At 54.0% G+C, this 12,169-nt stretch overlaps 1 protein-coding gene across 11 annotated transcripts in view; it reads right to left on the reverse strand.

The window, feature by feature from the left end:
- Window positions 1-12,169, reverse strand: part of LLGL2 (LLGL scribble cell polarity complex component 2) — a 40,324-nt gene that overhangs the window by 21,610 nt on the left and 6,545 nt on the right. For 7 of the 11 annotated variants that reach the window (XM_064270749.1, XM_064270743.1, XM_064270742.1 and 4 more), the window contains 2 exons: window positions 9,868-9,930; window positions 6,004-6,108 (listed from right to left, as the gene is read on the reverse strand). In XM_064270749.1, the coding sequence (XP_064126819.1) occupies window positions 6,004-6,078 (75 nt within the window). In that variant the 5' untranslated portion in view covers window positions 6,079-6,108; window positions 9,868-9,930. Of the gene's footprint in view, window positions 1-6,003; window positions 6,109-6,649; window positions 6,773-9,867; window positions 10,522-12,169 lie in introns of those variants that run through there. The other 4 variants (XM_023556891.2, XM_064270746.1, XM_064270745.1 and 1 more) reach the window with 3 other exon arrangements.

Below are 12,169 nucleotides of genomic sequence, written 5' to 3' on the forward strand. Positions count from 1 at the left end.
GCCAGGGGAGGAGAGAACAATGGACTCTTTTGACAGGGAGTTGGGAAAGGAGAACAAAGATTCGCAGGCCAGGCTGCAACCCTAGCTGGTGTGGAGAGAGAGCCCATCTGTCTTGTCCTGGCTCCAGGACCCCATTTCGGGCTCCTGGAATGGGGAGAGCAAAGGTTGTCAGACAGCAGGGCCTTCATCCCACCTGAGCAACGGGGAGCCCATGCAAGAGAGAGGGCCCTAGCACTCATCAGGGTGAGAAGGAGAGAACACAACAAGGACCAGAGCCCCTGGAGGCTGCGGGGGGGGGGGGGGTGGAGGGGTGGGGGGGTGCCCGCCTAGCTGGCTGAGGTGGGTGGTTCTACCTGATACTGGGTGTGGTCAGCTCAGATTCCTGGTGGTGGCAGTAACCTGGCCCTCCCTGTGGGACTGTCACCTGACACCAGAAGCCAAGACAAAACCACGTGGCCCTGGGCAGGGGCAGCCAGTCAGGAAGGCACAGTTTGCTTAGGGCCCAGAGGTGGGGGAGGGTGGGCATGGACAGGAAGGGCCCAGGAGCCTTGGTGACAGCCCAGGACAGACAAGATGGGCCAGTTCACCCTTATCGACTTGGCTGGTTCGGACATGCTTGGGTTTCACCAGGGAAGAAAGCTGGCTGGGAGCAGTTTTCAAGGAAGGTAATGTTCTTTTATGAAGCCAGTTTACTCCACTGAGGTAGGTACCCAACAGGTCCCAAAGACCCCTTAATTGGTACTGTTTGCCTGACTTTATCTGTCTCCTCAACTGGTCTGAGGACCCAGTATCCCCCACAGATAGCAAACAGCTACTTTACAGGTGAAGAAACTGAAGCTCAGAGAGGCGAAGTCACTGGCCCTAAGGTCACATAGCTAGCTGACAGATGGAACTACAAGTCATGCCACAGTTCTCCTCCTCCCCAGCCAGAACCCTCAGTTATATACTCAGACTATGCAGTCTGCAGGCCTCAGTTTGCTCACCTGCAGAATGAGAACAATACCCATCTGAGCCGTGGTGAGGATGAGGCAAAACAATGACAAGGCAAACCCTGGAACGGTGCTGCCTTTGAGGGAGGCACCATTCGAAGTAATTTAACTCATGGAGCACCTGAGACTACCATGATGCCCATTTTACAGATGAGGAAACTGAGGCACAGAGAGGGCAAGTAACATGTCACGGTCTTACATCCAGGAAATGGCAGAGTTGGAGGTCTAGAATGCTGGCTGCTGGCCTCAGAGCCCCTTTCCCTAATCACTGCACTACACCGCCCTTCTGATGCCTGGTACTCAGCATTGGTGAGCTGGCGTTGCCCCTCCAACAGCTGACCCCTGGCAGAGTTGGCTCAGAGATGTCCACAGTCACAGCTCCTGCCCAGGCACCCAAGCCAAAGGAACAGGACATGCTGCTCCCCATTCCCTGGGGGGCAATGCTCCTGCCCTCTTTGAGGCAGCTCATTCAGTGTGGGTAGAAAGAAGTTTGGCAAGAAGGTGCTAGAACAGAGGCCCAGCTCTCATTGGTTCGGAAGCCAGTGTCTGTAAGCCACTTGGGATTGGGCCTGTGACAGTGATAACGCACACCACCACGGTGACAGTGCACCAGCCACCTTGCAGGGTCCTCTAGGTGCAGGGCTCCTTCATGATGGAGCTCTTGGGAGGGATGGCCAAGGTCACCGGTCTGGCCTAGACACTGTTTACTCCTGGCCTTCAGCAGGGGTAGATATTCCAGGGGGCTGACCTCACGTACCCCAGCAGCCTAGGTACCCCTCAGGGCCCTAGCTCTGTATATCCCACTATCTGCTGGGACCCTCCCTCTCCTGCAGGTCTCAAGACTATCCAAATCCATTGTCAAGGCAGATAAGGCCCATAGAGCCTAGAGGTCCAATATGGTCTCACCTACTAGCATCTAGTCGATTCTGACTCATGGTGACCCTATAGGACAGGGTAGAACTGCCCAACAGGGTTTCCAAGGCTGTAAATCTTTACAGAAGTAGACTGCCACATCTTTCTCCCACGGAGTGGCTGGTGGATTCGAACAGCTGACCTTTTGGTTAGCAGCCAAGTGCTTAGCCACTGTGCCACCAGGACTCCACTTCCAATACTGTAGCTACCTGTACTTTTATGCACTAACTCCCTTAATCTATACCACAGCTCTGCGAGGCAGTCACCATTGTCATCTCCAGTCTCTAGGTGACTGACCTTCCCAAGGTCATCTAGTTGGTGACTGGCAGAGCTTTGAACCCAGGCAGTTAGGTGCTGGGGTTGGCACTATTAACCACTGGGCAAACGGCTTCTCGAGAAATAAGTGGAAGCTGTGGCTGCTGCTCTTCTGTTCAAATCAAAACATAGAACATTTCATCAAACAGGCTCCTCGCTCCTCCAGGTTCCCCATCTTGGGCCTTGGTATCACCATGCACCCAGGAAGGAGACCCTACGGTCATCCTGGACACGCAGCTCCCTCCTCTATCTCCTTTCTAGCTCTCTCCACTCCCAATACTGCATTTATCACCAGGTCTCATCAGCCAAAACCAAAAACAAACCTGTTACCATCAAGTCGACTCCAGTTCTTGGCAATCCTACAAGACAGAGTAGAACTACCCCAAAGAGTCTCCAAGGAGCAGTTAGTGAATTCAAACTGATGACCTTCTGGTCAGCAGCAGTAGCTCTTGACCACTGCACCACCAGGGTTCCCTCATCAACCTCAGGCCCTAAATAGTCTTTGATTCAGTGGTTTTCAAACAGGGGTGATTGTGTCCCCTACGGAACCTCTGACAATGCCTGGAGACATTTTTGGTTGCTACAGCTGGGGGGGTGGGATGCTACTGGCATCTAGAGGGTAGAGGCCAGGGATATTGCTAAACACCCTACCATGCACAGGACGGCACCTGTAACACAGAATGGCCTGCCTCAGATGCCACAGTGCTGAGGCTGAGAGCCTGTTCTGTTCATAGCCTCCTCACCAGCCCCACCACTGGGGCTCTGACTCCTTCATCTCCTTCGTTCTGGGCTCTCAAAGACTAGGATTTTAGCTGCTGCTTTCCTCAATAGGTAAAAAAGCCCCCAGGCTTCCCAATTTCAAAACTTACTACACAGCTACAATAATGAAAACAGTATGGTGCCTGGCACAAGGATTGAGAGCCCAGAAATAAACCCTCACATGTATGGTCAACTGATTTTTGACAAAGGCACCAAGACCATTCAATGGGGAAAGGACAGTCTCCTCAACTAATGGTGTCGGGACAACCGAATCTCCACATGCAAAAGAATACAATTAGACACTTACCTCATATTATATGCAAAATTATCTCAAAATGGATCTAAGACATATATTTAAAGGCTAAAACTATAAAACTCTTAGAAGAAAACATAGGGGCAAATCTTCATGACCTTGGGTTTGGGTTTGGTAATGGTTTTTTGCAACAAAAGAAACAAATAAATAATTAAAACTTGAGTGCCTCAAAGGACACTATCAAGAGAGTGAAAAGACAATGCAAACTGTAGAAAATATTTGCAAATCATGTATCTGATAAAGGTTTAATAACCAGAATATATAGAGAACTCTTATAGCTGAATAACAAAAAGCCCCCAGAGTTATCTTATGGGGTAAGTGGAGTGCTCACAGCTGACCAGGGCTGGGGTTCCAGTTGCCCCTCTGACAAGCCATAGTTCTACCCTACAGCCCTAGGACAAGCCTGGGGCTGCGGAGGAGGGTAGTGTGGGTGGACCACCCAGGATCCCAAATCCTCCAGGCTTTGGTCTCACCCTTCAGTCCTACCCCCTCAGAACCTTCCCTCCTCCTTCCCACTCCCACATCATGGAATTGCAGGCCACCAGCTCCCTCCTCCCCTCTAGGCTGTGAAGTCCTGGAGGACAAAGGCTTTATCACTGTCATCTGAGACTGCAAAGCACCCAGCCCCTGGGCTGTACATACAGTAGGTACTCAAGGCTTGTTTCTTGCACATGAATGGAGGGAGGAAGGCATATCAGGAGAAAGGAATTCCAGAAGCCAGAGCCAGGGCAAGTTTGGGGATCACCAGCAGGCCTCCACCCTGGCCCCACACCAACCTTACCCCACCAGGGGAGAGAAGTTGGGGCAGGGGTCCACCCCTCTTTGCAGACCCTGTTTGTCCAGTTTCCACTGGAATTGGCCACCTTTTCAGGGTATAAAATCCCAGTGTCACCATAGGTGATGGCGGCACATGGCACTTGTCCAGGCCTGCCCCCCCCTGCCCTGCCCCAAGGTCCCAAGAGCCCCAGGAGTGAGGGTAGCAGGTCCCATGTAGCCCAAGACCCTCATTCCCAACACCCACACTCTTAATTCCCCTGAGGCCCAAAAGCCCTGCCCAAAGCTTCCTTCCCTAAGTGGAGGAGGCCGTAGCCTCCAGAGGCAAATGGCCTCACAGCAAAACTCACACCAGGAACACATGGTCAGGATGTCAGACTAAACCCGCAGGTGAGGTGAGACCCCAGCCTGCTTCAACTGAGTCCCTAAGGCTCTCCTAGTGAGATCTGGAGAGCCCTGGAAAACAGCAGTTGACGTTCCTGGGCCACTGGGCCTGGCACTTGTTTCCTTAATTCCAGTCACCCCTCAACAAAGCCCGTGGTGGGGTGACCAGCACAACATCACCCAGTGTCTAAGTGGCAAAGCTGGATTTGAAACTGGGCAATCTGACTTCTCCGCTTCTCAACTCAGCAGAAAACAGCCAAAGGGGAGATTTTCACATTTTCTGCAAGGACACACAACTTTCTAGACCATCCAGACCAATATCCATTGGTTCTTCTGGGGTGGGGAGGGGGGAGAGTGGAAACCACACCTAAGCGCCGCCCCCCCATCCAGAGTCAGCTTCCCTGCCCCATCAGCCTATCCTGGGGGGTTCTGGACCCCCAGGCAAGAGCAGAAAGATGCCCTCCTTCCTACATTCCACCTTCCGGGCAGGGAGCAGAGGGACGCTAGCAGAGAGGCCAAGGGCCTAGATCAAAGCAGAGGTAAGCAAGGCCAACCTCTTTTATTACCCAAAACAGCTCCAGATTGCTAGGTGGTCATGAGCTCATAAACCCAGCTCTGCTCCCTGGTTTACAGGCCAGCGCTGGCCTCCCTGGGGAAGCCCAGGAGAGACGCCCCCTCCCCGTAATCTCGGGTAACAGGACACTTTGGCTCAGGGGGCCTTAAAAAAAACCAAAACCCACTGCCGTTGAGTCGATTGCGACTCATAGTGACCCTACAGGACAGAATAGAATTGCCCCATAGGGTTTCCAAGGAGCGCCTGGTGGATTCAAACTGCTGACCTTTTAGCTGTAGCTCTTAACCATCATGCCACCAGGGTTTCTGGGGGAGGGAGGGCTTAGGAATACATTTAGTGTTGGTTGGGGAAGTCAAATGCCCATTCTGGCACATTCTCCCAGACATCTCTCCCACCCACCCAGCCTACCAATGGGGAATCCAGCATTTAGCGTGCAGGGAAAGCTGCGTTCTCTTTCAGGGACAAATGGAGGAGGGAGGAAACAGCCAGCCATGGCCTGTGGCCCCTAGGTCTCAAGTGACCTGGCATCGCAGGCACCTCGTCATCCCTTGCAGGATTCAACATCCTTTCATCTTCCACCTCTCCAAGTCTCCTCTGTGACAAGGTAGGCAGGGCAGATCGTTCTAGTCCCATTTTACAGGTGGGGGAACTGAGGCTCAAAGAAGCAGGGTGATTTGCAGAGGCCACACAGCTGGTGAGACTTGAGATAAGACTCCAGGAATTCCAGCGCCCGGCATCCTACCGCCCTTTCCCAGAAAACCCCTTTAACCAGCCCCTAGTCCCAAAACCAGAGCCCCCTACCACCTTTTCCTAGAAAACCCCTCTAACCAGCCCCTAGTCCCAAAGCCACAAGGCATTTCAAGCTGTGCCAAGGTAGGTTTTCAGGTAAAGGAAACCCAGCCAGGATGCAGCAAGCCCCAGACTCAGCCTCGACCCCACCCCTCCCCTGCCCTGAAGCCTGGTCCTGTCCGTTTCCGCCTCACCTTGTTGAACTGGAAGAGTTCCCGCTTAAGCCTCTCTCGCTCTGGGTCAGGGCCTGACCGCAGGAACCGCCTCATCTTGCTATCGTTCACAGCCCCCTTGGAGACCTAGAGGAGAGAACCAGAGGAGCTGTTGAGCACCAGGGCATGGGCCAACACGTGGTCCCCTTCCCCAGGGACAGAGCTGCCTGCCACCCAGTCACTGGCCTGGCAGCCACGGGGCTCTCTCCCCTAGACCAGTCCAGCTCCACCATCTACCACTCAGGCCCCGACGCTTCCCTAGGATCTGTGGTGTGGGGTGCAGAGGTACCTGGAGGCCGGGCCTGTCTTGGGGCTGGCAAATGTGCTATCGCTGGTTCCTGGCAACCTGTGGCCTTATAATGCCTGGCTTTATAGGAACAAGGAAGACTGGAAGGCCCCAGGGTTAATTAGCTTAATCGTTAACCTGTTTTCTGAAAAAACCATAAAACTCCACCTAAACAGAAAGGGAAACTTCAGCAGCTTCTCTCTTCAGAGTCAGAAGGAGGGTAGAATGCAAAGATTGCCTGGCACTGACTAGGTCCCCAGATCAGAGCCCACGTGGGAGCTGGGGAGAGGCCAGGGCAGTTCCAGGCCAGGGAAGGGCAGGGACACCCGGGTACTTGCACACCTGGTCTATTCCCGTTCCTCACTCTTCGTGGCTGAGGCTGCTGCAACCAGCCACAGCCGCCAGGAACCCCAGTGGGCAAGGAGACAGAGAGCGGACATGGGTGCCAGGCTGCCCGCTGCGCGTGGGAGACCCTGTAGGGGGAGGATCTGATGCTACCAGGCCCCAGGCTCCCCAGCTGACCTGCCCCACCCCCACCGGCTCCAGCTCTTCCAGCCCCAACTCCCCTGTGCTCAGATTGGGTGCGCTGAGAGGCCCCCTTTTCCAGCGGCCCAAGTGGAAGCCATCTGAGACTAAATCTGCTCCTGATAAAGAAACCAGATCAGGGCCCAAAAATGTCCACCCACCGTAGGACGCATTCCCAACCGATGGGAAACTATTTCTGGATTAGCCATGGGGGAGGGGAGGATCATCTGGGCTCCAGCTTCCTGCTCCAGGAGCACAGCCACCCGCTGGCCACAGGCTCCACCGCCGGGCCTGTGCTGGAAACACTGAGCGGGACCCACCCCGGAAATGGCTCCATCCCTCTGCGTGGGGCTCCGGACTGTCTCCCAGCTGGCTCCGTTCATTCCATACTGGGGTGTAAAGGGAGGGGACAGTCCAGCCCTTGCCCTGAAGGAGCTCACTCCAGAATAGAGGCAGGTAGGGACGAGACAGTGCAGGGTGGGCATTTGATGGAAGGGCCAGAAGAGGCCCAGAGCAAATGTGGGGGTGAGGGGGGAAGGCAGTACACCCTAGAAGAAGATACCTGAGGGCTGAAGGACGTCCCAAAGATTCTGGCTTTTTGGGAGGTGGCAAAAATTAATAATCAGGCAGGACTTTGCATACAAAAAAGGACCCTATGTGGTCTAAGACTGGGGGCTCCAGCAAGCCTGGAGGGGCCAGGGAGCTGGCTACACCCAGCTAGCATGCCACGCCAAGTTGGCAGGGTGTGGAGGCTTGCCATGTGGGAAGGGGTCACCCTATTCCATACTCTTGTTGCAAAAAAGAGGCTGAGACTTATTCTGGCCAATGACTAGGACCTGCGCGGTCAGTGCCCTCCAAACCAAACGCCACCCCAGCCAAGACCACGCGGGACCAGCCCTCAGAGCTGCCATCAGTAGCCTTCTGGGGTAGCCAAAAAGGCCACCAATTGTGGGAGGGTCGGGTGACCACAAGAGGTTTGTGGCCTCATGGTTTGGGGGAACCAGAGCCTTGGGTGGAAGCCTACCTGGTGGGGTCAGTCTAGAGTGGGGAGCCTCCCACTTGCCCAGGAACAGCAGAGACGGGGGACTCCCCTCCCAGGTACCCACTTGCTCCAGGCCTCCAGGGAGTACAGAGAACAAAAGTGGGCTGGGAAAGCCCTGGGGGTTCCTGGGATTGGCCAAGAAAGCAGACTCAGGGGCCTGCAGCCATCTCGGCTGCCTTGACAAACAGCCCTGCCAGCCTCCTTGCATTCCAGCCATAGGGGAGGGCGGCGCAAGCTCATAAATCAGCTGCTCCTGGGACGCCCCCTCCCCCTTCGGGGCTCGGAAGGAAGTCGAGGGAGTGAGAAGGGACTCCTGGAAAAGGCAAGGGACCAGCAGGCTCAGGGAGGCAGACCTGGAGTCCACCCTGCAAGACTCCTACAAGCCGTGGGAGCCCAGAGGGCAGGGAGGGGGCAAGACGGCACAGAGCCATCTGTGCCAGGGGCCCCACACAGGCTCAAAGGAGATGGCATTTGCTCCAGGAATCCGAGGTGGTGCCTCCCCCACAAGCCTCTGGGAGAGTGGGGGTGGGAAAGAGACAGGCTCTGGAGAGGCCTCAGGAGACTCCCCGCTCGGCCAGAAGGGCAGGACGCCCAGTATCTGCATTTAGGCAAATCCCCCTCGGAGCACCTGCTGCACCCCAGGCATTGTACCAAACCCTCTGCATGTTGTTTTTATTATTATTATTTTAAAACTCTTGCTTAGGTAATCCAATGCCATTGTAGAAAAAGCAAACATTACAAACAACCCTCGCTAAGTCCCACCACGCGGAGGTAAAGCAACCCCAGTAAGGAGCGGGCAGACCCTGGGCAGCATCTGCCCCTGATGTGTGTGAGCATGTATGCCAGCTTCCTAACAATGAAGCCATACTGAAAGAAATCTATCTCCTCACTTGACTGATGAGGAAACGAAGACCACAGGGGCCAAGCAACTTGTCCAAGGTGATCAAGTAGCAGGTGGCAAAACTTGGATTTGACCCTGCATCTGGCTAACTCCGAAACCAAAGGGCTTTGGGAGGCAGCAAAGGATGGATCTTCTAAGACGGAGGATGCCTAATTATAACCCTGGAGTTAGAAGGCAGAACCCTGGTGGCGCAGTGGTTAAGTGCTTGCCTGCTAACTCAAAGGTCAGCAGTTCAAACACACCAACCGCTCCATGGCAGTCTGCTTCCATAAAGATTACAGCCTTGGAAACCCTATGCGGCAGTTCTACTCTACCCTATCGAGTTACTATGAGTCAGAATTAACTCGACAGGAACTTTTTTTTTTTTTTAAGTTAAAAGGCAGGGCCATGTGCAGGCAGATATACACACACACACACACAAATGCCATCAGCTCAGGGCCAACCAAGTGGTTTGGGGCCCTGGGGCTCGGGCCTGGCCACTATATACAGGGGCTCATGGGGCCTGGTTGAGCAGAACTGGGTGGCCTTGTATGGGCCACTGCCCATCCCATAGGGGCAGGGACCTCAGTGCTGCAGGGTGACAGCACCAGGACAAGGTAGAGCCGCCCTGGCATCTGCTCCCCACCCCATCCCACCCGAGTGATAATACAGAGATAACTGCACAGGTCAAGGCGTGGAAGAGCGCCGTTCCTTCTTGAAGTGTGGGACAGGTTTGGATCTGGTTGGGCTCATCTCCAGATGCCCCCTTAGCTCCATCAACCCCATACAAGCAGGTTCTGCAGAGAAGCTTCAGGAACCCAGGCCCCGAACTTCCCAGTGTGGAAGAGATCCCCCACTCGGCCCACACCTGGAGGGAGGCAGGGATGTAGGGAAAGAGCCCAGGTCTTGGGGTCCACAATTCTGGACTCAGCCATCACAGCACAGCACAGTCCCTTCCAGGCTCCAAGACCTCACCTGCAAAGCGGGGTGAATGCCCTGTTGCCAGGTGTGCCGAGAGGAATGGCAGCACAGGGCTTGGCAAGGAGCAGGCGCTGTCTGAGGTCTGGGGACATGGCAATGACAAACAGACAACCCTTACTTGACCGAGCTTACCTCCTCTCAGGGTAGATGAGGGTTCATAAGTACACACCGAGTGATTTCAGATGGAGAGACAGGCTATAAGAAAATACAGGAAAATGCTAAGATAGAGGACCAGGGCTTGGTGGTCAGAAGGCCTCAAGTGAACATTTCTGTGTCGGGACACTTCTCCAGAACTCATCTACCTCCCTCCCTCACCTCCTCAGGTCTCTACCCAAGTGTCACCTTCCCACGGAGGCCTTCCCTCCCTTCAACCTCCCCTGATGTTCTGTCTCCTACTTCCCTGCTTTGTTTCTCTCTTTAGCACTTGTCATGATTTAATACACTGTATATTTTACTTATTAACCTTGTTTATCACCTGCATAATCCCCCGTAAGAAGTCACATTAAGGACAGGGACTTCTGTCCTTTTTTTCACTGCTGCATCCCAAGTGTACATCCTAAGTGCTGTTTATCTGTTGCATGAATGAATGAATGGAGGAGGTGATATCTCAACCGGAGGCCTCAATGACAGGAAGTGATTGGCCATATTAAGATTCCAGGGCAGAGGAAGGGGAAAGAAAGACACCATACTTAGGGGACACTGAGCTTCTGTTAAGGGTGATGGTCCAACAACATGATGGATATATTTAATGTCACTGAACTGTGTACACGAAGAGGTTGAAACGGCAATTTTTTTTTACCTATATATTTACCACAGTAAAAAAGGACATACTTAAAAAAAAAAAAAAAAACGAAAAACCAACCTTCCAGGTAGAACATGTCAGGTAGAAGGAACAATAAGTGCAAAGGCCCTAAGGCAGAAAAAAGCTGGCAAGTTCCAGGAAGACGGAAACTTTGATGGGGTTGGGCGCAGGGAACAACGGGGGATGGAAGGAATTTGGGTCAGAAAGGGAGGCCTTGTGGACCACGCAAGAGCTTCAGTTTGACCCCACTGGGAGCCTACTGCCTGCCAGTCCTGAGCAGGTGACTGATGTGGCCTGCCCTTCCCACCCCGTCCCTCCACTTTGCTTGGGTGTCAGGGCCAGCCAGTCCATCTGCTCACCCCACCCCGGGCCCTGTTCACTGTGGTCTCTGCCATTCTGTCTGAAACCCTCCTTGCCCCAACCAGAAGCACTTTGCTCTCACCCCTCCCAAGAAGCCCTCCCTGTCTGGACCCACCTTACCTATTGTTACTGCCCTCCCTCAGCCCTTGACCACATCGTGTGCTAAAATGGTCCCTCAAAACCACCATGGACGTGGCACTCACCCAGTCACATGAATGTCCACCCCAGCCTTGTGGTACAGATTATTAAGCCATTGGGGAAAATTAGAAGCCACCTAATGTCCCACCCCATGGGACAGGTTAAGTGTGTTGAGCCCCACAATGGAATGCTTGCGATGGTGAAAAGGGTAGGTGACTATTTAGTGACGTGGAAGCACACATACTATGTACCCTAGAGTCAGGTGTGACTGTATAACGTACCCTAGAGTCAGGTGTGACCTAGTGAAGATGTTTCCACGGAAGACAACATACTGGATGGGTGATGGGATTAGAGGTAAATTTCTTTCTTCTTTTGGCTGATCTGTCTCCGGGAAGGGAAGGGTTAAGAGGATCAAATGGGGGAGAGGAGGAAGCCCCAGAGGATCGTCCTAGGCTCACAGTTGGCACTCATGCTCCTGTCCCCAAAGAGGGCTGGGTTCTTTTCCACCATGTTAACCTGAGTAGGGAGAGGCATCTGCCAGGGACACTGAACAGGTACAAAGGCAGGGAAAGCTGGGTAGACCTGTACGACCATGGCCATGTCCCATAAGCTCTCTGGCTTCTGGGTTTGGGGTCTGGGGTTAAAAGGATGCTACTACTTCCTAGGCTTCAACAGGAAGGCCCAAGAGATGGTCTGGCAAACCCCCAGGTGCCACCGCTCCCAAGAATCACCTGTGAGAAGAGACAAGTTCAGGGTTTCCCCACAGGCTGAGAAGCCCCTCCTGCTTCCCCAAGTCCAATGCCAGGAAGGGTCTGGGGCAAAGTCAACAAGGACTTAAGGAGCACCAAGGGTTGTGGCGTCCTGCTCTGGGGACTCCACCTGGCGAGGGCCCAACCCGAGAGGTGGGCTCCCTAAGACGAAGCATGTTCTCCACCCCTTGACTCGTAAAGATCGCCCCAAGTTCGGCCTCCATTCCTGCCCAGCTCACCCTCTGAGGCACGGGGCCCTTCTTTGCTACCTCGTAACCCTCACCCTTGGGGGTTCCTGGACTCTCTCTACTTACCGACCTCCTTCTTCCTCCTTAAAATGGAACACACAACAGCCCAGAGCCCTTCCTGCCATGTCCTCTGTCCC

Source organism: Loxodonta africana, chromosome 18 (assembly GCF_030014295.1).
Source record: "Loxodonta africana isolate mLoxAfr1 chromosome 18, mLoxAfr1.hap2, whole genome shotgun sequence".
Lineage (NCBI taxonomy): Eukaryota > Metazoa > Chordata > Mammalia > Proboscidea > Elephantidae > Loxodonta > Loxodonta africana.